The 25,000-nt window shown below is 42.8% G+C and overlaps 1 protein-coding gene and 1 pseudogene across 3 annotated transcripts in view; both read left to right on the plus strand.

The window, feature by feature from the left end:
* The window catches only part of LOC147030664 (cholinephosphotransferase 1-like), a 28,615-nt gene extending 9,218 nt beyond the window's left edge, over positions 1–19,397 (plus strand). The window contains exons 2-10 of one of the 3 annotated variants that reach the window (XM_085874920.1): positions 3,758–3,926; positions 4,196–4,343; positions 4,966–5,107; positions 10,141–10,225; positions 10,734–10,847; positions 11,034–11,192; positions 11,308–11,433; positions 16,642–16,765; positions 19,010–19,397. In XM_085874920.1, the coding sequence (XP_085731046.1) occupies positions 3,758–3,926; positions 4,196–4,343; positions 4,966–5,107; positions 10,141–10,225; positions 10,734–10,847; positions 11,034–11,192; positions 11,308–11,433; positions 16,642–16,752 (1,054 nt within the window). In that variant the 3' untranslated portion in view covers positions 16,753–16,765; positions 19,010–19,397. Of the gene's footprint in view, positions 1–3,757; positions 3,927–4,195; positions 4,344–4,965; positions 5,108–10,140; positions 10,226–10,733; positions 10,848–11,033; positions 11,193–11,307; positions 11,434–16,641 lie in introns of all 3 variants that reach the window. The other 2 variants (XM_085874918.1, XM_085874921.1) reach the window with 2 other exon arrangements.
* LOC147030665 (uncharacterized) lies at positions 11,440–15,603 on the plus strand (annotated as a pseudogene).
* Positions 19,398–25,000: the final 5,603 nt, after the last annotated feature.

A 25,000-nucleotide genomic window follows, 5' to 3' on the forward strand; every position in this document is an offset into this window, starting at 1 on the left:
TCTCTCTCTCTCTTCCTCTTCCTCTTCCTCTCTCTTCCTCTCTCTCTTCCTCTTCCTCTCTCTCTCTTCCTCTTCCTCTTCCTCTCTCTCTCTTCCTCTTCCTCTTCCTCTCTCTCTCTCTTCCTCTTCCTCTTCCTCTCTCTCTTCCTCTTCCTCTTCCTCTCTCTCTTCCTCTTCCTCTCTCTCTTCCTCTTCCTCTTCCTCTTCCTCCCTCTTCCTCTTCCTCTTCCTCTCTCTCTCTCTTCCTCTTCCTCTCTCTTCCTCTTCCTCTCTCTCTCTCTCTCTCTCTTCCTCTCTCTCTCTCTCTCTCTCTCTCTCTCTCTTCCTCTTCCTCTCTCTCTTCCTCTTCCTCTCTCTCTCTTCCTCTCTCTCTCTCTTCCTCTTCCTCTTCCTCTTCTTCTTCCTCTTCCTCTCTCTTCCTCTTCCTCTTCCTCTTCCTCTTCCTCTTCCTCTTCCTCTTCCTCTTCCTCTTCCTCTTCCTCTTCCTCTTCCTCTTCCTCTCTCTTCCTCTTCCTCTTCCTCTCTCTCTCTCTCTCTTCCTCTTCCTCTTCCTCTCTCTCTCTTCCTCTTCCTCTCTCTCTTCCTCTTCCTCTCTCTCTTCCTCTTCCTCTTCCTCTTCCTCTTCCTCTTCCTCTCTCTCTTCCTCTTCCTCTTCCTCTCTCTCTTCCTCTTCCTCTTTCTCTTCCTCTTCCTCTTTCTCTTCCTCTTCCTCTTCCTCTTCCTCTCTCTCTCTCTTCCTCTTCCTCTCTCTCTCTTCCTCTTCCTCTCTCTCTCTCTTCCTCTTCCTCTCTCTCTCTTCCTCTTCCTCTCTCTCTCTCTTCCTTTTCCTCTCTCTCTTCCTCTTCCTCTCTCTCTTCCTCTTTCTCTCTCTTCCTCTTCCTCTTCCTCTTCCTCTTCCTCTCTCTCTTCCTCTTCCTCTTCCTCTCTCTCTCTTCCTCTTCCTCTTCCTCTCTCTCTCTTCCTCTTCCTCTTCCTCTCTCTCTCTCTTCCTCTTCCTCTTCCTCTCTCTCCCTCTACCTCTTCCACTACCTCTGCCTCTCTCTCTTCCTCTTCCTCTCTCTCACTTCCTCTCTCTCTCTCTTCCTCTTCCTCTTCCTCTTCCTCTTCCTGTCCCACTCTCTCTTCCTCACTCTCTTCCTCTTCCTCTTCCTCTTCCTCTTTCTCTTTCTCTCTCTCTCTTCCTCTTCCTCTTCCTCTCTCTCTCTTCCTCTTCCTCTCTCTCTTCCTCTTCCTCTCTCTCTTCCTCTTCCTCTTCCTCTTCCTCTCTCTTCCTCTTCCTCTTCCTCTCTCTCTCTCTTCCTCTTCCTCTTCCTCTCTCTCTCTCTCTCTTCCTCTTCCTCTCTCTCTTCCTCTCTCTCTCTTCCTCTCTCTCTCTTCCTCTCTCTCTCTTCCTCTTCCTCTCTCTCTCTTCCTCTTCCTCTCTCTCTCTCTTCCTCTTCCTCTCTCTCTCTCTTCCTCTTCCTCTTCCTCTTCCACTCTCTCTTCCTCTTCCTCTTCCTCTCTCTTCCTCTTCCTCTTCCTCTCTCTTCCTCTTCCTCTTCCTCTTCCTTCCTCTTCCTTCCTCTTCCTTCCTCTTCCTCTTCCTCTTCCTTCCTCTTCCTCTTCCTCTTTCTCTCTCTTCCTCTTTCTCTCTTCCTCTTCCTCTCTCTCTCTTCCTCTTTCTCTCTCTCTCTTCCTCTTTCTCTCTCTCTCTTCCTCTTCCTCTCTCTCTCTCTCTCTTCCTCTCTCTCTCTCTCTCTTCCTCTCTCTCTCTCTTCCTCTCTCTCTTCCTCTTCCTCTCTCTCTCTCTCTCTCTCTCTCTTCCTCTTCCTCTTCCTCTTCCTCTCCCTCTCTCTCTTCCTCTCTGCAAGAGGATGATAGTAGTGATGTCACAAGGCCTTTGCTCTCATTGTGATCTCACTCAAAATCTACCTCCACATGGCATCTTCTCAATAATATCCAGCTTTGCAACGAGATGACGTCACACGGCCACCCGGAAGTATGGTGTTTCCGCATATTTTATGTGTATAAATTATTTCTTGTATTTCTGCACATACAAATGACAACCCATGACACAACTGGGTGTGCTCCATTACCAATCAGCTAGCTATCACTTGCTAGGCTAGTCTTTCCTTATCGACCATTTTGTTTGAGTGCTTAAGCCACTTGGTGAGCTTTCTACAAGATGATTGGTAATGGAACACACCCCTGATTTTAGCACAGGAACAATTTATCCCTGTTCAGAGAATAATGACTGTTCAGACGTTCCAGCTAATGAACATGAATATTCATGTTGTGGAGAGTTTTTGAACTTCGAATTTCCATGATTAATAACACTTCCATTATGTTTTTGTTGATTAATTTTATGGATGTGGTGAAAGATTTTTGTTAACTTTAGAAAAGAAAAAAGAATATCGACAGATTCCTTTGAAGGACTTTATTTCTATAGTTGTCGACATCTTGTTAATTGATTTGTTCATTTGTCTGTCTATAAACGCCAGTTTATGATGGAGGAACAATTTACTTCATTTGAATGTTATATTTTGAATACTAATCGGGGAAACGACCTGCAGTTTAGCAGTACCTTGCCTTGTCCCAATTGTACATGCACAGAGAGGAGTGAGATTTTATTTTTATTTTTTTACTCTGTCTGCCTGCCTGTCTGCCTGTCTGGCAATAAAACAAAATCGGAAATCATTCCAAACAGCAAAGTTTTAAAGTCTTCATCAAGGACACAAACAACAGGCATGAATAACTGATGTAATGTGTAAAAGATGCTGCATCAATGGTGGTAAGGTTCCGATTTTAAAAAAAAATTATTTTTATTTTTTCGACCACCATTAAAATCTTAATTTTATTGATTGAATTGTATGTTGAATAGTGGAGGCCACAAATTTCTTTTTTACCAACAATACCTACAACTTTCAAAACCCTTCTGTTTAGCAGGACAAAATATTATGGCATTTTACTTTGTCATGACCAAATTTGCACTTCATAAACCCTGCCCATGTCCTTGTTTCTCAAGACTACATGGGGGAAGGTGTTCTATAAAAAAAAAAAAATGACCGTTTTTACAGCCATTTTTCCCTGCTGTGCAGGGGTTTGGCTTTTTCTTGAGGCAATGTTTTATGGCCGGATGCCCTTCCTGACGCCAACCCTGGTCACCTCTTATGACACACAGGGATATGGTACACCTATTCTAACCGGGGCATACACCGGGACCAGTACACTGGCACTCATTTCGCCGACCTCGGAAGGATGACAGGCTGAGTCAACCCCCTGGTGTTAATTCAGCAGCCAACGGGGCTTGAACTCAGGACCCTTGGATCCCAAGCCACAACCCTAACCACTAAGCCAACACCAGGCTTCGGGAAGGTGTTCTATGAACTCTCTAATTCCCATGCAGATGCTTCTTCAAATTTGGAAACGATTAAAAGTTATTGGGTGCTGTTTAGGCAGAATGCAGATGTTCCTTGAAGTCACCTTTTTAAAGAGCAGTCTTCACAACCCTTGCAGTGTCTGTTTGAGGCATTGCATAAAAGGATTTTTTTTTTTTGAAGTTGCACTCAACATTTGTGATCAGTTTCATTGAGGAATGACCTCATGGACCAGAGTGTAATTGAAATGTGTTGACCTTCAGTTTACTTGCTGTGTTTTGAAATCTGATCACAGTATTCCTTTAATATAATCTTTGCAGATTTGTTAGGATAATCTGATGGATTTAATAATTTAATAACTCTTGGCATTGCTAATGTTGATATTTTGTTTCTGCTTTCAGCTCCCTTGGCCAATCTGTGCTTGACTCGACTCTGCAACCTTGGTGGGAATGGATCCTGCGCTTCGTGCCTCTCCACATCGCCCCCAACACACTCACTCTGATGGGGCTGTTTGCCAATGCTGTCAGCACTCTCTGTCTGATTGCGATGTGTCCTGGTGCACGGGAAACGGTTTGCTCGCCTTTCCTTTTCTCCGTTGGCCGATGCATGATAAACGTTTCTCTCTTAAGTGTGTACTCCTATACTGTGGAAAGAATAAAGATGAGGCCATTAGATGTAAACACCTGAGTGCCATTTCATCTCGAAACGCTCTTTGCCATGTCGTTCTATTCGGAGTGATGATCTCACCCCTTGCTGATGCATTTGCTTTGTACAATGAATTTCTCCATGTGTGCCAGGATGGCTTTGTGGTACGCACACTCCCCTTTCGTTTTTCTTAGGCTCCGCATTGGCTGTACGCGTGCTGTTCTCTCTGTCTGTTGGTGTATCAAAGCTTGGATGCACTGGATGGAAAACAAGCTCGGCGCACAGGCTCTGCTTCTCCTCTTGGGGAGCTGTTTGATCATGGTTGTGATGCTGTGTCAGCAGGTGGTTGCGGGTGGGGGTGGGGAATGAGAAGGAGAGAGGTGAAGGTGGTCGATTCATGTTGCATGCCTAATTGAATCGTTTCTTGGTCTCGACTTGATGTTAACTCCGTTGGTATTTTTATCATGTGCGGGCAGTCCAAGGATTGTGCCACCCTCCTTTCCACCCTTAACTTGATGAATTATTGAGTAGTCGAATAATGTTTTGTATTGCTACGTAGTAATGTTGAAGCGTTACATTGTACAAAGTCTGTTTGTTATTGTTGCATTTGGTACAATCGTTTGTGCCTAAAAGAGACTTTCTTAGCTTATTTTGGCACAACAACATGGCGGTTTTAACCTCGTCAATTGATGCAAAATCTCATCATTTAAAGTATTTTGTTCTATATTTAAGAACATCTGGTTGTCGCGTCGACTAAAATGGGGAGGTGTGAGATGTGTATAAAATTGTCGTTTTGGAACGCATTAAAAAAATGATCTTGCATGTATTATTCAATAATTATTGTGGATTGCCATAAAACAACCTTTTGCCTTTTCTTTTGTTGCACTTTGCTCTATTTTGTTCCCACCCATATTTGGCCGTTTACCTTGCGAGACTCTCCCTTCCCCTCCCACTTTCCTCCCAGTGTTCTTAGCTGTGGGATTGTGTGTGGCTGTGAGACTGGGTTCTCATCCCACCTTCACCCTGCTCCTGTGTTGCATTGGCAACCTGCTTTTTTACTGTGCCCACTGGCATGCCTACGTGTCCGGCACTCTGCGATTTGGCCGGTAATGCCGAGTGGGCTTGTAATGCATGTAGTGACCATACGGAATTGTCAGAATGATACGAGTGTTGCATTCGGTGCTGTAGAATTATTCTCATACATTCTCAGATTACTTCGATTGTTCACTTTATTGTTTCTTTGGTAACTTTTTGTTTGTATAACATAATTGGTGAATCAATCTTATCCAAAGCTGTCTGTAACTCTCTCATGCACACCTCCTTTATCTTGATGGTAAAATAAATACAGCAATCTCAATTTACAAACACTATGCATTCCTGAAAAGTACTGGTAAATCAAAAATTTGAAAATCTGGAGTGATTTCCCACCACCATAGATAATGATATAATGGGGATTGGGGAGGGTGGGTGGGTGAGGATGTTGCCATTCAAGTTTCCTCAGTCCATATCCCCCCCCACCCCCAAAATTCAATAATAACGTGGAAAATGACAATACAAAGGTACAGTAATCATAATAATGCAACTAATACTGTTGTGGAAGAGGGAGCGATCCGTAGCTAAACTGGTAAGCGTAGCAAGGTCTGTGTGTTTCGCCTCGGTTAGATTTCCATGCAACAGGGATCTGTCAGATCAGAGCAAGTGCTTTGTTGCACATACGCAAAACCTCTTGTTTGTAGACATAGCTCGGCATGGACTTCCCGTAGTAGAGGCACACGTGTCACATGGGCAAAAGACCAATTCTGATCTCTCTGGCCAGTGTGTGCCAACCATGGTGGTTGTGGGCTGTAGAGCCCAGAAGAAAAGATACACGTTTATTTTTATAGGAGCCACCCCTATGAGTGGGACCAAAAAGGGAAACTCTGTCGAGGAGGAAGAATTGGATTTCGTTTACTGTGAGTTGACTAAGTGAGAACACCGTGCACGAGAGTAGAGACCAGTAGAGTCGATCGTGAGAATACAAAGAGAGGCACGTGAGTGCAGGAGGAGGAAGAGCACTCGGTCAAGACTGGAGAGTCAACCAGGGAGTCCACAGCCACGAGAGAAGACGAGAGGCTCGTGGTTCCACACGAGAGTCCAAGAAGCTCAGGAGAGAGGAGAGGCTCGTGTGCAAGGAGGTCGGAGACCTTGCTTCGAGGAGAAGCCTCATGGGGAATTGACCCAAGCTGGGATCACCCTTTGTTTTTAGGGGGCCAGGAGGCCTCTATGTAAAAAGGACGAAAGAGGACCTACCCATCGCTGGCCAAATTGAAGGCCCACCCACCACTGGCACTGCTCGTTACTGGCTCTCGTCTCCCTCCTGGTTTTTAACGTTGACACCATTGAGTTCTGCGCCCACCATGTGCATCATAGAAAAGGGAAGTCCCACCTGCATTATTGTGTTGTAAACGTGAGATCTGTGGTGCCTAGTGGGTTCGGATTTGAGCTTTTATTTCTCTTCATTGTATATGTTTGCGTATCCCACTCTCCTTTTTGTGTCTGTTTGACTCGCTTGGTTTATTCCGTTGTTATAGCGTCTTGTTGATCCTCTTTCCTGTGCTTTGCTTGAAAAAAAATTAATCCTTTAAAAGGCAAGAAAGTGTGTTTCAGCCATCTGCTTTTCGTGTTTGTTTGCCATTGTTTTGGCTCATTTGGGTGACTTTGGGGAACGGTAAAGGTAAAATATTGAACGCAGTACCTTAAACAGCTTCCACCATCCCAGGGATGAACGATCCTGGCTCAGAGCAATTCCTTATTAATGGATACCTCGACGTGATGATACAAAAGAGTGTGTGTGTGTGTGTGTGTGTGTGTGTGTGTGTGTGTGTGTGTGTGTGTGTGTGTGTGTGTGTGTGTGTGTGTGTGTGTGTGTGTGTGTGTGTGTGTGTGTGTGTGTGTGTGTGTGTGTGTGTATGTATATATATATATATATATGTATATGTATATATATATATATATACAGTCAAAGCTCGTTACTATGCCACCCGTCGGGACCGAGCGAGAGTGGCATAGTAACGAGATTTTGTAAAAACGGCCTTATTTTCTCAAGTTACCCATCTGTAGTTAATCTTTAGACAAAATTTATTCCAGCAAGTAAAAGGCACGACTGTTGTATAAGCTAAGCGAACGGAGAACATACACACACTAACAGAGTTCACACTAACATATGGCATGGCGAGAAATTCACGACACACAAAGCTTTCAAGAATCGTCGGCTGGCGCATCTTCTTTCGGCGGATCTCGTGCATCTCGTTGTCTAGCCGATCGCACGCTTGCATCACACCGGGCTTCCCGCTTCTCTGCTGCATGAACTTCCGGACAGTGCTACAAGCGCGCTGGGCTTCCTCGAAAGGAACGATTTCCTCCTCGACAGTTACTTCGTCATCTTTGCTTTCCACTGGCTCCTCACTGCACAGAATCTCCTCCGCAATCTCCTCCAGCGTGAAATACCCGCCAGTCGCGAGGCGCTCGTCGGCTTCGAGAAAGTCAGACAGCTCGATCTCCTCGTTCTCGTGCATCTTTTCCTCGGCAGGCAGAGCTTCCCAGATGTCGGGCAGCTCCGCATCCTGTGGCTCAGTTTGGATCTCCTCTTCGATGAACTTGGCCTTCGCGAAACAGTTCCTGATCGTCGACTTGCCGACCTGCTCCCAAGCACGCCGGGCGATGTGTAGAGCGTCGAGCAACGTGAACTTGAACTCCTTTCCCTCGTCTATGGCCTCAAGCCGGCGGCATAGCAGGAGCTTCTTGTAGTGGCGCTTGAGGTTCTCTATGATTCCCTGATCCATTGGTTGCGAATTGGCTGTCGTGTTGGGTGGGAAGAAGACCAGTTGGATGTTGTTCAGCTCGAGCTCGGGAGGGTGGCCAGAGAAGTTATCGAGACAGACCAGCACTCTGCGTCCCTGCTGGCCGAGTCGTCCGTCCCACGCATGCAACATCTCCTCGAAAAGCTCCGCCGTCATCCACGCCTTCGAGTTCGCCTTGTACTTGACCGGGATCTCTTTGTTCTTGAAGGCACGGGGTTTCTTGGAATTGCCAATCACCAGAAGAGGGAACTTCTCGCTGCCGCTCATGTTTGCCCCAACCAGAAGAGTGATCCTTTGCTTGCTTTTCTTTCCTCCAGTACACCGCTCTCCCCTGAAAGCCATGGTCTTGTTCGGAAGCAGCTGCCAGAAGAGTCCAGTCTCGTCCAGGTTGAAGACGTCGTCTGCGGAGAACTGCCCGAGTAAGGGCCGGAGAACCTGTTGTTGCCACTCAAGAAGGGATTGCGAATCCACCGCTCCAGCTTCGCCCTGCACTGTCTTGAACATGATGCCGTGGCGCTTCTTGAAATTGCCCAACCAACCGTCGCTCGCCATGAAGTCTGGGATGTGCATCAGCTCGGCCAGTTTCATCGCCTTCTCCTTGATCAGATCGCCGCTGACAGGCACATTCTGTCCTCTTGATTGCTTCAGCCACATGAGCACTCCCTCATCAAGCTTCGGGTCGTGAGCCTGCGTCAACTTCATGCGCTTCGATGGAAATCCAGCTTTGATTGCAGCCTCGATTGCATCCTTCTTGCTGAGAATGCCCTTCACGGTGGTTCTCTTAACTTCGACGCCCCATTTCTTGCTAATCTCCCTGGCCAACTTGGACTGATTCGGCTCCTTCTTCGCGGCATCGATGATCTCCTTCTTCTCCTTCAGCGTAAAGTCGGTTCGCTTGCGTTTCTGAGCTGACATTATGGGCTGAATTTGAAAAAAAATGATGTCACTGTTGTACGTGTGCCTGCGTGTCTGTGTGTGTGCTCGCGCTTTTTTGTGTCTCCTTGTGCGTGTTGTGATTGGCTTGTTGTGGCTGGCATTGGGGAGAAGAATCGCGTGTTTTGACACAGTCTGACTATGCGCGTACGTATTGAGTTATGTTGTGCGCAGCTGGACTGTAGTTCGTCGCTTCGCCTTTGGACGTGAGTGTGATAATCGAGCACTGCGCAATACAGACTTTTTCACGACTCGTGCCTTTTAACAGTCACACAGTAGTGGCATGGTAGCGAGAGTAGGGGGTGGCATAGTAAATTTATTTTGTATTGAATTTTGTCGGGACCGAGCAAAAGTGGTATAATAGCGAGAGTGGCATAGAAGCGAGGTGGCCTAGTAACGAGCTTTGACTGTGTGTGTGTATGTATATGTATATATATATATATATATATATATATATATATATATATATATATATATATATATATATATATATATATATATATATATACAAATATATATATATAACCCAAAATTGCATAAGGTTCATAAAAAAATTTCACTGCACTTGGAGGTGTCACATTGAGCACACACCATGATATTTTCTTTGTTATTGCATGTTGTAATCACCATTGTATTTGCAAGGCCAAAATCGCATGCGATGTTCGTAAGGCTGGCACCAGTGTAAAACTTTCTTAGAATTTATTTTCCAACAATATCGCTTTCCCTATATTTGTTTCCACTGGTATCACTTCCTTGAGCCATGTCTTCCTTTAAGAAGCCATCGTCATGGATTAATATTAAATAATGCACAAGAACGTTTAAATCAAGTTAAACGAAATAAATAAATGATGCACTTTAACACGGCACTTCAGCACGGACGTGATAGCATAGGAGGGACTGAGGGAAGTGATGCACTGTCATCTTCCCAGATGTAGGCCGAGTGATGCTGTGGCATTTTGTAGTGAGATGCATATTTATTTTAAATCCTGTTATCAAAATGTTTGAGAATCAGTTAATGAGGTCTTGTTTTGAATTCGTTGTTGAAAACTGAGTGGACTGAAGTGGAGCACAAGTTCATAATGCCAGGTTTTGAGGTGGCAAATCAAATTTTTGGTGTCTCAAATTCTAGTACATAAGGTTGAAAGCTTTTAAATGGAGAGATTACTGTACATTATTTTCGCTACTTCTGAAACCACCTTCTCGATACTTTGACTGCCAACCTCTCACTGCATTATCTTTTACCTTTATTTATTTATTTTTTTCCTGATAAACCAACTTTCAATACTTCTTCCACCTTCACTTTCATTCTCCATCTTCCCTTGGTCACTAACATCCGTTCCCTTGCATCCCCACTTGCTGCCCGTCAGCTTGGATGTTACAGAGGTGCAGTTTGCCATCATGGGGTTCCACACCATCTCCTCTGCCTTTGGCCCAGAGGTCTGGGATGTGCAGGTAGGGGATCTTGGCTGGGTGAGGAAGCCGTGTGCTTGAGTTGACTCTTAGTGCTGTCTAACATTTTGTTTTACTTCTTTAATGTGTACCCATTTTTTTCTATTTGGCTTGCACTAGACTAATTTGTACTACCTTCAGTGTTATATTATCAGCTCAAATTAAAAAAAAGTGCTTGACGATCTCTACTTCCCCCTCCTCATTTTTGCTCCAACTCCTCACGTTTACCAGTTCCTCTTGTTCCATTTGGGTAAAATAACTTGAGTTTCACCAGCTTGGATAAAAAAAAACAATTCCAGCCCAGAAGATGAATGCATTTGGTTTTGGTGCCCAATTATGGAGTTTGTATTTGTCACTTTCTTACCAATTTAATATTTATTTTGTTTAGAAATTTAATTACCATGCATTCAAGTTTCAAATCTACTCATTTCTTTGCATGTGCATTTGCCCAACAGAAGCTTATTGTTGTGTTCTTATACCATTGATATCTTATGTTGTGTGTCCTGACCAGCTGGTACCTGGTGTGCCGTGGAAGCTGCTACCTGTGCTCCTTGTAGTCGTTGCTTTTCTATACACTTTGTCCCATAACCTCCCGGCTGTTTGGGGAAGAAGGTTCTCTGAGGCTGTGAGCTTCCACCACATTGCATTTACCAATTTTATTCCCCATTAACTTCTCATTCGCACACGTGACAAAAGCACCAAGACGTTCCCTGTCTGACATCGGGAGATCGCTTGCTTGAACACACCATTTATAACTCCTTTTACTTCTTTGCTGCCTTGGATTCATGTGCATGTTCCACTTTGTACACAGGGAATGGGTGTTTTTTTGCCTGGCATACCCATTGTTATTGGCATTACAATGACCATTGCCATAGCATCCTGCTCTCCTGGAAACGTGTTGAGATCCCAGCCATGTCTCTTCTGCTTGATGTTCGGTTTGAACATTGCCAAGCTTGCAACTATCTTGGTGGTGAGTAATTAACTCACCCACCATACTTCACCTGTCGTACTTCCTACATTTACCCTTCTCACTGTTGGTGTCAGATTCTGCAAGGTTGACATGCACTGGGTTTTTGTTTCCTCAGGTTTGTCACATGACCATGAGCCCCATGTGTGTGCTGGATTCTGCATTTATCTCACCCACGCTCCTGTTTATTAACATACTACTCGGATGTCCAATCCCAGAATCGACTGCTCTACCTACAGCAATTGTAAAGTCCCCTTCCATTATGTGTGTGCACTTAGCTATCACTCTGCTCTTGCGAAAATGTGTGTCCATGTCCCCTACCACCTCCCTTCCAGCACATAGTCATATCTTCCTCTCCTGCCTCTGCTTTGGACGTCTGTTGGCTGTTTCTTCATCTTGATTTCCCTTCTTGGCCCTTGTATGCAGTCCACCATTTCTCCACCTCCCTCCTTCCCTATTACAATTTACTTTTCGATGAGTACAGCAGAGATGCCAGCTTCTTCAATTTATTCAGAGTAACCATGATTTATTTTTACATGTTCTCTTGCAAGTCTTCTTGTGAATCTTCAGTGCTAACTGTTTACATAGACTTGCTTAGGTATTAAAAGGGGTGATGAGTTTGTTTGCGGTCCAACCTATTTGTGGATATGGTAGGATGATGAAAGTTATTGAATACAAAGATCTATCCTTGCTAATTACATATTTTGCCAGAGCATGGACTCAAAGTAGGGACCCCCCTCCCCTAAAATTCAGTCAAAATGGAGAATTTAATTTAGACCTTCGAGGTGTGATGAAGTACCTGCACAAGAAAGGCTCCCAAGCAAATACATATGGATATGGCAATGACATTGAGGGATGATGCTCCTTCATATTCCATGGTAAAGGATTGGGTAGCTGAGTACAATCATGGCAGAACGAGCACAAAAGATGAACACAGATCAGGTCGTTCTGTTGACGTTGCAGCGCTAGAAATGGTGGACTAGGTGCATGAAGGAGTGATGAAAGGCAGACGGGCAACCATCAGGCACCTAGCTGAGACATTGGTTGTCAGTTTTAGTTTGGTTCAATCGATCCTCGCAGACAAATTGGGCATGACAAAGGTGTCAACATTGTGAATTCTGATATTTGACCAAAAAAAAGAGGTCCTCGACATTTCCCGTGAGCTATTGGACCGTTTTCATCATGATGCAGATGACTTCCGACAGCGGATTGTCACACAGGATGAGACATGCGTTCACCACTTTCATCCTGAGACCAAGCAACAGAGCATGCAGTGGAAACACACGGTCCCCATCCACTCAAATGTTTAAGAGGATATCATCAACTGGAAAGGTCATGGCCACTGTGTTTTGGGATTGTGACTGTATGATAATGGTAGACTTCTCAGAAAAGGGAAATACTGTTAACAAGGAGTATTATTCTGATGAACTGCACTGGTTGCATGATGGAATCGAGTAAATGAGGAGAGCGACACTGACCTGAGGTGTGCTGCTTCTCCAGGACATGCATCTTCACACACAGCCCAGCGTTTGGTGGCTACTGTTTCGAACTGTGGTTATGAACTTGTGCCATACCCACCATACTCACTAGATCTATCCCCATCTGACTTGTATTAGTTTCCTCACCTGAAAGAAACAATGCGGGGGAACAAATATGAGAACGACAATGCTGTGATGGCAACTGTGGAGGACTTCCTAGAGGGGCGTGACAACGAATTCTACAGAATGGGCATAGCCAAGCAAGAATACCGATGGATGAAGTGCATTGCTAGGAAGGGAGATTATGTTGAGAAATTAAAGTGACGAGTTGGAAACGCGTAGTAAACTAGAGGGGGAGCACTCGGGAGAGTGCAAAACCTCCGCCGCCAATACTGCAAGGTCACTCAAGTGAACCTGATATCCTATTCATTCAATTTGATGTCAACAGTGCTCACTGAGTTATAGTTTGCAACTTTCCCTTTTACTTTTAACTTTTACATACTCAATTCATTCGTCATAACTAGATTCCTTGAGACAGAAATTGATTTTACGTGGGTATATCCACCTGAAGTTCCAAAATCAGTTGCAATTATAATTTTGGCATGTTCTTTGTTGGAAATCACTTATAACATGTAGAAATGCAAAAAAAAATCGAAATTTTGTTGAAAAAAAAAAAAGTTACAAAATTTTGTTTTTTTTCCTCTAACAATTTTTTTTTGGGGGGGTGGAAATCACTTATAACATGTAGAAATGCAAAAACAAAAATTCAAATATTATTTCAAAATGGCCACCATAGCAGCCATATTGGATTTTGGGCCAAGTCCAAAATCGAATGGCATGATCCTTGGACCATACCTAATCCCCCCACCAAGTTTCGTCGAAATCCGTCAAGGAGTTTTTCCGTAATACTGTTCACAAACAAACAAACAAACAAACAGACAGGGGTGAAAACAGTAACCTCCGTCCATCTTCGATGGCGGAGGTTAAAAATACCATGAGAGAAAAATAAAAGCGTTTTATTCTTGTGCTGGTTGAAAGCTAAATTGAGGCAGTACTATAATTACAATTTTCCTGTTTGTTTGGATTAATTTTAAGCAACCTCGAGTTAATAATTTATAAATTTCCCGGAGGTGTCAATTAATTTGAGGCAACTACTTTTACATAATTTATTTTATCCGAAGAGCATTTCCATGTTTCCAGGCATGGGGGGGGGGAAGGGTGGACGGACAGCATTAGCTGATTAAATATACTGCATATAATATTGTGAAATTCAAAAATCATCATATTTCTAAACATCAAATTAAAATAAATAAATTTAGGAGTGATCAAAACAGTGGTCTGTTGTCTTGTATACTGCCCAGGTTCAACTTTTGGTCTGACTCGAAAAAATTAGAATTTTCCAGTAGGTTTGGATTCCAGGTGACCCTCGTATAACGCGCGTTCTAATAATGCATTTTTGCTGCAGCGCGGATTTAATACAACAACAACTGAGCTACGTCTTTTTGAGCAAGTCGTTCACTCGCAGTGGCCAAAACTATGGCTGCAAAGCATGTAAAAAGTGGTATTGGAGATAAATGATCAAGAGAAGAAGTCAAGAAAGTCTCATTCATTGGAGTTGAAATTGAAAGTTTTAGATCGGTTTGATAGAGGTGAGCGCAGCATTGATATTAAAAGAGAGATGTGACTTTGTGATTCCACAGTGAGATCCATTTGTGACTATCGTGTTAAAATTAACAAGAGCACTCGGACAACAACGAATCTCGCTGTTGTCAAAACTGCAAGATCTTGGACCGATGCTATTGATAAAATGGAGAAGTTGCTGACCATGTGGATAGATCATCAGAACCAACAGAACATTCCCTTGTCTGGAATGGTCATTTAAGAGAAGGTGAGGAGTTTGTATAGCAATCTGACCAAAGATACCAATGATCTAGTGCCTTTTGCTGCCAGTCATGGATGGTTCGAGCACTTCAAGAGTCACCATTGGTTCCACAACCTCAATTGACTGGGGAAGCTGCTACTGCAGATTATGCTGCCACCGAAAAATTTCCAGCTGTCTTCAAATCAGTGATTGTGGATGGAAGTTACACACCAAGCCAGTTGTTTAACCTTGGCCAACACTGATATGTGTCAGAAATTGAGGGGGAACGATCAGTCATTTAATTATATGGAGGTTTGGAATGAAAAGGATATGGATACATGGCAGATGGAGAAATGGAGGGGAAAAAAGAATGCTACATGAGCTGAAAAAAATGCGCCACTTGTGCCTTGCACACTCACATCCTGCCCATCATGGCATGGCTGCCGTTTCTCTACCATTGGCCTCGGTACGCATTCCGTGCAGCGTGGGTGTCCTGCTGGGTGTGTTTCCTGTGTTGTGAAAAACACCATCCGTACAGCCTTTTTAAGAAATATTCATTCGTATGCCTTTTCAATGCAACTGGTAATCTTCCCCAGATCATCGGAAGTTCGAGTCGATCGTCTTGAGCTGCCGAGCATACTGTATAACTCGCTGCAAACGTTGAGTTGAGGGATCGCTTGACGGGAGCTCTGTGCTGTTGAGGCTCGTGGTGTTCAAGTGCCCTTTCTATACCCCTCCCCCACAGAAGTTATTGTGAGGTTATGGTGGTTTCCTCGCGGCACGTGCTGCATGCAAATTCGGATTTACCTCAGAAATAAGTAGAAAATAAGAGAAGGATTGACGTTAGAAATGACATGAAGAAGAAATGATGTAAGCAAACCAAACTATGAGATCCTCGCAATGCATGCCCCCGTTTTCCCGCTAGACAAAAGGGAAGAAACTATCTACACATATATTAATGGAATAACTGTCTTGGGACCACTGTATGTTGGATGCATGTGGTTCTGAGAACCGCAACTATATATACATATATATATATATATATATATATATATATATATATATATATATATATATATATATATATATATATATATATATATATATATATATATATATATATATATATATATATATATATATATGCCTGGTGTTGGCGCAGTGGTTTGGGCAGTGGCTTGGGATCCAAAAGGTCATGAGTTCAAGCCCCGTTGGGCCACTGAATTAATACACCAGGGGTTGACTCAGCCTGTCATCCTTCCGAGGTCGGCGAAATGAGTACCAGTATACTGGGCCCGGTGTATACCCCGGCTAAAATTGGTGTACCATATCCCTGTGTCGTAAGAGGCGACCAGGGTTGCGTCAGGAAGGGCATCCGGCGTAAAACATGTGCCAAATCACTATGCGGATCATACAGATGATCCGCTGTGGCGACCCCTAACGGGAGCAGCCGAAAGAAGAAGATATATATATATATATATATATATATATATATATATATATATATATATATATATATATATATATATATATATATATATATATAAAAAACACACACAGGGTTTACGCTTACACATTGTGTAAGCAATAACGAACTGTGGTTCCCCATTGTCTCAGGTCGCTCACCTGCATTTGAATTTTCATTTACGGATGCTTTCCAATGGTTCTGTGATTTTTGTTTTTATTTATTTATTTATTTTTCCTGGTGTATCTGCTTCATTGTCCATCGGCATGCAAATTTTCAGCTTTCTACGTCACCCCGAAGGTACCATTCTTTTATATCAGTCAGTGAGTCAGTGGATCGAAAGAGCTTTGATGTACATTGTATCCTGGTTTCCTTGTTGAGCCATAAACATGCTGATCATCCATTGTACGTTGAAATCTCACAATTAATGGTTTGCCATCATTGACAGAGAGGCAGTTCCATAGGTGGGAGAAAAGGGCAAAGACATTGAGTGCATTGACATGTGTTCAAACATCAGATTCCACAAGCGATCGTGGTGAAACTCTCAATAATGGCTTTGTAACAAGTCGAGTTCGGAAACCACAGTGTGTGTGTGCCTTCGTCCTTTAGAAATATTTTTTTTTCATATAACCCTTCATGTTTCCTCAGGTCATCTCCACCATGGATTTCTTCATGTACAGTTTCCGCCTCTGCCGACAGATCTCGTACTCTCTGCAAATCTCTGTCTTCACCCTGCCCCACTTGGGCCACGCTCACTGAAGTGCTTTCCTCGGTTGGTCTTTCACACACTGGCTGTTACAGTTGATGTACCTATGCACTCCTTTCTAAAGCTATCCTCATTGAGTTGGACATTGAAAAGAGTTCTACCATTTGGTTTGCCTTTTAGTTTTATTATCTAGTAATTGTTTTTTCATATTCCATATTCATATACCAAGACATATCCTTTTGTCTTGTTGGTTTTTGTCCTTTTATTACCCTCGCCAAAGGAGAGGGTATTGCATTTGGGTCCGTTTGTTTGTTTGTCTGCACAGAACATGAGCGTTTTTTCTCCAACCGCTTGTAGGATTGAGGAGAAATTTTCACCAGTGCTGTGACTGCTCATGTAGAATGTTTTGTTGATAGTTATGATGTCATCGGTCATGTTGTGTGGCAGCCTTGTTGGAAAAATGGAAAAACTTTGGACCTCTATCTCTGTATCCATACAAATGAAAATATTGAAACTTGGCACATGGCAAGTATAAGTATATGGGGAATAAGTGGGATTTTTAAAATAACGTCAATGGTGCCTTCCTTATGATGTCGTAATTGCATATATAGAATGCTACATCTGATCAGTATGAATATTTTTGAGGGTCATCTTGGGATGAAATCGTGCACAGAAAAAAATTTGATGCCATCATCAGTCACGTGATTCGGCAGCCATATTGTTTAAATGAAGAAAAATTTTAAACCTTGAAAAATCGTCTCTGAAGTGGCTGAACAGATTGAGGCGAAACTTTACATGTATGACCGCCTATCCTTCCATGAGGACAAAAAGTTCACCACCGATGACTCCATATGTCACATGGTTTAGTAACCATATTGGATTTATGCTCAAACCCTTGAGAATCTTCTCCAGAATGGCTGGACAGATTGAGGGGAAGCTTCACACAAATGTTCCCCAAGCCTTGGATACCAGTGTATTCACAAATAATTATTGATGTCACATGGTCTGGCAGGCATATTGGATTGAGTGAAAAATCTTTCAAAAATTCTTTCTCTAGAACCACTTAATTAATCAACGTGAAACTTCACAATTATTGATCAGTAGTGAGGGGCAATATATGTTTTAAATTTCAACCTGATCGGATGCATGGTCTGGCAGTGAGGATTATTTAATTGTTTTTTACATCTGGTTTCTTTTAGATTTTTTTTTTTTAAGGCTCATTTAGCTGCACCTGAATGAGTTTGAGGGGAGAGGAGTAGCATCTGAAACCTGAATCCTATCCAGGTTCCTCCTGATGACATCTTTTCTTTTTTCTTGTTTAGGTTCCTGCTGGTTATTCCAATACAGGACTGTGCCTATTTGGTCTTACATTTGATTTGAATTCATTTTAATCACATTCTAAATTCAATTCAATAATAATCGTCATGGGTCAGGGTCAAGTGTCCGATCAAAGTGGGGTTGCATCAAAGCTAGACGTCTTGGTACCCATTATCACTGTCAGCAATTATAACGTGGCAGTTCTAGTTATGTCTTAATTATGTAACACACCAGTACACAAACGCCACACAAGATACACCACACAAAACTAGTCCTGTTGAGGGTCTGCAATCTCCGATTGCTCTTTTTCTTGTTTTAATTTTCATTTTTCTACTGTGCAGCCTCAAACTTTACTGAAGGTATTAACTATTATGTTGTAAGGAATGTCAACAGAAGGCTTTGCTTCCACCAGCCCAGAATTCCTTTTCACCAAAACCAAGTGGAGGGTGAAACAGTCCCTGTGGCCTCCTGAAGCAAAGGCAAATGCTCAAAGCAGACACAGTGACTACTGTACTTGTGGATAGAGTCCAAATTTAGATTTTCTTTGCAACGATTTTTTTTACACAGGCCTGTCCAGAGAGCCAGTATATGATCGAATCCACCTTGTGAGTTTTTGAATAGCTGTCTACGTTTTGCACGTTAAAACGCACAATAAATTGCTACACGTGCTGAATATGATAAATTAAACCATCGTGGTCCATAACCATAAATAGCATATAGGAGGAAGAGGCCTCTACTGGTAAACGAGAGGTGGAAGGCCTAAATTTGCAAGCTCACTAATTTCTGGTGCAAAGATCTCAATTAATGTTGCATCCACAACTTCTTGTTGAAGATTATTTTTAAGCGGAAACCAGGATAAGTGGTCTGTGCTTTGGCGTTGCATTAGTTGCACCATCAATGCTGATGACACGAAAGGTGGGAAGACAGATATTGACTTTACAATTGACATCCAAATACTCGTATTGTATGTAATTTACCTTGTTTAACCACCAGGTTTTAGATGGTGTGCCCCCCACCCCTCCTCCCCCACTGGTCTGACCTGATTCGAGCATGACTCAGGTGAGTTGAGATGCTAACAGCATTGTGCTGGTAAGGCATTACTTATTGTTAAGTGGGGACTTGAGTGCCATTTTTGTTCTTGGTTGATGTTTACCTTAAAATGACTGAGTGACCAAATCTGTGTATCTCCATGAAACTGTTCTGGGTTTCATTGTACAGTCTTTTTATGTTTTCAATATGTATATATTTTTGACCTGTTTTCTATTGTTTGTTTCCATAAACCTTCTTTGGGGAGCTGGGACATGGTTCCTGACCTTTCCTTTCCTATAATTTCTTTTTTTTTCCCTGCAACTCATGCATATTAAAACCAAGTGAAAGGGTCTACACAGTTTTCTCTTTTGCTTGCAAATGTAGAATTTTGATTTTTTTTACAGATCAACAATCATGCCAGATGATGTCAAGGTGCTTGATAGATTTTCATTGAGACTTCTCTGACTTCTTGCTTGGGGTTCAGAGCATCCATTGCTGAGTTATCAGGAGGATAATGTCGAGGGGACAGAATATATGTAAAACTGATGACGATATTAGTTGGAATCAGAATCACGGCGTTTCACTCTGAATTTACACTTTCTGCACATTCCATCTTTTCTTCACTCAAAATAATCGTCCGAAAAGTAGAAAAAGTTAAGTTTAATGCTTTGCTTAAGTCTTCTTCTTCTTATTTCGGCTGCTCCCGTGAGGGGTTGCCACAGCGGATCATCCGTTATGATCCGCATAATGATTTGGCACAGGTTTTACGCCGGATGCCCTTCCTGACGCAACCCTTGTCGCCTCTTACGACACAGGGATATGGTACACCTGTTTTAACCAGGGTATACACCGGGCCCAGTGCACTGGTACTCACTTCGCCAACCTCGGAAGGATGACGGGCTGAGTCAACCTCCTGGTGTGTATTAATTCAGTGGCCCAATGGGGCTTGAACTCAGGACCTTTTGGATCCCAAGCCGCTGCCCTAGCCACTGCGCCAACACCAGGCTAATGCTTTGCTTAAGTAAATACACTAATTTATAAAAATCTCTAATTTGTTAAAATCTTCGGATTTCACTCCAGATTTTGACACTTATTTTGTTCATCAGATCCGATTCTCAAATCTGACTTTTTTGATTATATACTTTAATTAGTCCATGAGAGTAGATCGTGTTTCCAAATCGAGGCATCGGCCGAACCAAATGGCAGCTGAAGACTCCAGCAACCACAGAGGGCTGACCAAGATGGCGGTAAGGCTTAATTTCTTTTTTGTGATGAGCACTCTCTAAATTATCTTCAAAAGGGGTTTTTTAAATTCAGCCCAAAACCCAATTTTCACTTTTGCACTTCCTTGGAGTTTTCTTGGTATGCATGCAAAGTTTCAGGCTGCTGCGTTTTTACAGTTTTAGAGTTACGGAGGTGACACACTGACACACACTGCCTTTTTTTTAGTGTAGATTGACATCATAGGTCATCTGGGGTGGCAACCATGTTGGAAAAAAGGACAAATGTCAGACATCTGTATCTCCGAAACAGCTCCGTGGAGAAATTGAAATTTGAAATTTGGCACCTGTCCAACACACTCCATGAGGAATAAGGTTTTTTATTTTATTCATTTATGTTTTTATGTCATATGTGCCTTTGGTTTTGATATAATTGCATACGTAAAATGGTACATCTGATCAGTACGAAATATTTTGAGGGTCATTTTAGGATAAATTGCTCAACAGAAAAGACATTATGATGTCATAGGTCACGTGGTTTGGCAGCCTTTTATTTCTTGATTGATTTTTGCCTTAAATTCTTGAACAGATTGAGGAGAAACCTTACACGTATGACCGCCTATCCATGCGGACCAAAAAGTTTGCCACCTATGACGCCATAGGTCACATGGTTTAGCTTTGGATTTATCCTCAAACTTTAACAAATCTTCAGAATAGGTGGACAGATTGAGGGAAAGTTCACACACATGCTTCCCAAGCCTTGGGGATACCAGGGTATTCAGAAATAATTGATAGGTCACATGGTCTGGCCACCATATTGGATTTGGCAAAAATCTTGAGCAAAAAAAATCTCTTGAACCACTTTAAATATCGACGTGTAATCTCCCAATTACGATCAAGTAGTAATGGGGAATATATTATATTTGTGGGGTAGATGGAGGAATTTCAGAGGAAAGATAGGATCGTATAGTTTCTTGGCCCGTGGATGTGAAGGAGACATCGCGATGTAATTAAGAATGAAGACGACTGCACGATTTATTGTATTCGTGCTGAGGCAATTTTGGCTCTCGTGGTGAAGCAAGACGCGGGCCATTGGCTCTTTGGTTGTGAGAGACAGACCCCAGAGCCTTGTGTATGTCAAACAGTGGGAAACTGTGAGCTTAAGTGTTGTCACCACTTGGGGGGGGGGGGGGTGGTGCGGTGCTAATTAGATAGGATTAAGGATAATTCCCTCAGTATGCAATCGCCCCTCTGTGACTTTTCTCTATGATTTTGTATTGCCAACCAGCAATGATAGAATTAAGTTTTCGTAACTGCAACGGCCATTGCAACTGAGCTGCATGACCGGGTTGGGAGCAGCCCCACCTCCAAGGGTGACGGCAGACGAAGTCACGCCCCCAAGGCTGATTGATGGGGGTGACGTCAGGGAGCAAGAAGCCAAGAGGTGGTGGCTTTGTTGTTTCCGTCGGAAGTAATCACGAGAGATTGGGGAGCACACACACGAGGTCAGTGTGAAGAGGGGTTGAGTGCGGTGTAAAGGATGCACGTGGTCGAGAGCCGAGAACGTAGGTCGGAGATGGCGTGAAAGATTCGGGCACAATGAAATGGCTTTCCTTCGACGCATGAAGACGACTGCACGATTATTGTATTCGTGCTGAGGCAATTTTGGCTCTCGTGGTGAAGCAAGACGCGGGCCATTGGCTCTTTGGTTGTGAGAGACAGACCCCAGAGCCTTGTGTATGTCAAACAGTGGGTCGGTGAGGACGATCGACATGCGGGGTCTCTGAGCCTTGGTGTTGAATACTGCTCACGAATTGCTTGACGAACATTCCCGCTGCAAGAGAGCGGCTTGGTGCCATATTGCACGCGTCTACGTGTGCAAATAGAAGCGTCTCTTCAAAGTTCTACAAAGACCATCTCTGGGCCAAGCTAAGTGCTAGAATAAAGGAAGGATTTTCTTTGATTTCATTTCCCCTTGTCTGTATTTAAGTCTGTGTGTCGAGGCGCCTCAATTTAGACGTTAGGATTGATTTACCTCACGTATTATTATATTTTGGTTATTGTCCTTTGTCAATATTTCTCTATTTTCATTAAATTCTGTGGTTATTTTAAGTTGATGTGTCTGTGTATTTGTCGTGGGGTTCGAGTATAAACCCCCCTGTGCTGTGCTTCCCCGTGCCTCCGTCCCTCCACCCTTCTCCTCCTGCACGTGTTATAATCTCCGAGGATCAACGTGTTCACCTCCTAATAAGGAAAAAAAGAAAAATTGCTCGACCATCCGGGCTGGCGGTGTTAACCACCCGTCACCACAATTTGGGCCGGTGGGGGGATTAACCTGGAATGTCAGCACCGCGCCAATATGTTTTAAATTTCAACCACTTCAGACGCATGATCAGGCAGCCAGAATTATTCAATTTTTCTGATCTGGGTTCTTTCATTTTTTTTAGCTGATGTGGAATTTACATTCCAGATAAGGTATTGTCATTGCGCACCGTCCGTTCATCCATCCATCTCCTTGTTTGACTTCTCTGGCCAAACCGCTGGGCTGATCCTGCTGAAAATTTGCAGCAATGTTCCTCTCCTGACTGGTAACAGGAATTGCAAAGCTCGTTCCGGTCACATGACTTTCAGTAGGTCAAAATGACCGACTTAGTAAATTGCTTCAACAATTTTCTTCTCCAGACTCACCAGTCAGAATGCTACCAAATTTGTGTTACAACATTCGGCCAGGATAGGGATGTTTAATTCTGAAGGTCATGCTGATCACGTGACCAAAAGTGTGTCAAAATGGTCAACTTCATCAATTTTGGGGAAAATCACAAATTCCTTCCAAAATCTTCTTCTGTTGACCCAGCTGTCAGAATGCTAACACATTTGGGTTGCAACATTATAGTATGGTATAAATGTTAATTATATTGTGGAAGTCATCTGGATCACATGACCAGAAGTGTGTCAAAATGGTGGACAGTAAATTTTTTGGAAAATCATGTAAATTCCTTCAAAAATCTTCCTCACCAGATCCACCAGTCAGAATGCTACCAAATTTGGGTTATATTGAGCCAGGGCCCAGATAAGTTCCAGGTCCAGTGATCCTATTTTAAAAAAATTTTTGAATAAGACTCACTTGGCTGCACCTGGATGAGTTTTAGGGTAGAGGAGTAGCAGCTGAAACCTGAATCCTATCCAGGTTCCTCCTGATGACTTCGTTTTTGCTTTTTGGTTGTTCAGGTTCCTTCTGATGACTCCATTGCAGGACTGTACCGATGTGGTCTTCTATTTGATTTGAATTAATTTTAATCCCATTCTGAATTCAATTGAATAATAAACATCATGGGTCAGTGTCAAATGTCCGATCAAGGCAGTACATCCTGGTACCCAGTCATCATTGTTAGCAGTTATAAAATTGCAGTTCTAATTATGTCTGTTTGTAATTACGTAGCAAACCAGTACGCAAAATGCACACAAAATTCGCTACACAAAAGGAGTTCTGGCGAGCGTCTGCAATCTCTGATTGCTCTTTTTCTTGTTTCTTTTTTTCTTTTTAAAATAAGGCTTACTTGGCACCTGGATAGGTTTGAGAATAGTGGAGTAGCAGTTGAAACCCGAGTCCTATCCAGGTTTCTCCTGATTACTTCATCTTTGCTTTTTGCTTGTTGGGGTTCCTTCTGATGACTCCAATGCAGTACCTACTTTATTTGGTCTTGCATTTGATTTGAATTGAATTTTTTTAATTACAAATATGCTCCCAGAAGAGTTGGCTCGCACCAAGTCCTTCTCAAGACTGCATGGGGTAAGTATTCTATGAATACCATATGGTTTTTTTATTTCCTTTTTTTTTATGATTTTGCAATTTTTTTATTTGACATCAAATGACATAAAACTGGCTTAATATTGTGGAGAAAATGATAGAAAAACTTTTCAATTAAAAAAATTGGCTAATTAATTATTTATGTGACATAGTTGCGGCATATTAAAAATATGTAGTCCTTCCTTTGTTTCATTGTAGATATATTATCGTGGAATACAGTAGTACTTCATATATGAGCCTGGTGTGGCTTGGTGGTTAAGGCGGTGGCTTGGGATCCTGAGTTCGAGCCCCACTGGCTGCCGAGTTAGCATCAGAGGGGTTGACTCAGCATATCGTCCTTCCGAAGGATGGTGAAATGAGCACCAGGACACTGGTAATTATCCCTGCAGGGTCGAAGGCGACTAAAGGGTTGGCGTCAGGAAGGGCATCCGGCCATAAAAACATTGCCACAAGAAAGGGTACCATGATTGGAGCCCGCAAAAAGTTGACCCCTGCTCAGGGATAAAGGCTTTCAAATGGTGTGATGACTAGTACTCCATATAGAGGGATGATACGCAGTGTGACCACTCTTCATTTTCATAAATGCCAAGGCGAGCCAATGAAAAAAGCCAAAAATTCACAAGGTTTCGGAAAAGCGATGATAATAGAAAACCTATACGCCAAGAAAACGTATAGAAAACCAAGACGCCAAGGTGAACAACGAATTGTGAAAAAAGCCAAGGAGTGGTTACACTGATACAGGAGAAAAATGGCTTCCCATTGAAATGTGTACACAATGATGGGCTTGTATAAACAACTATAGAGTGGTCATAAGCATTTGGAAGCCATACCTTTTATTCTCGAGCATTTTCTGAACTACCAAGCCTTTTGAAGATGCCAGAATACATCGCTAAAACTTTAATTTGTACTTTTTCTTCTGCTGTTTTT

Source organism: Eptatretus burgeri, chromosome 3 (genome assembly GCF_056783735.1).
Source record: "Eptatretus burgeri isolate ZD-2024b chromosome 3, Ebu_testis_v1, whole genome shotgun sequence".
Classification (NCBI taxonomy): domain Eukaryota; kingdom Metazoa; phylum Chordata; class Myxini; order Myxiniformes; family Myxinidae; genus Eptatretus; species Eptatretus burgeri.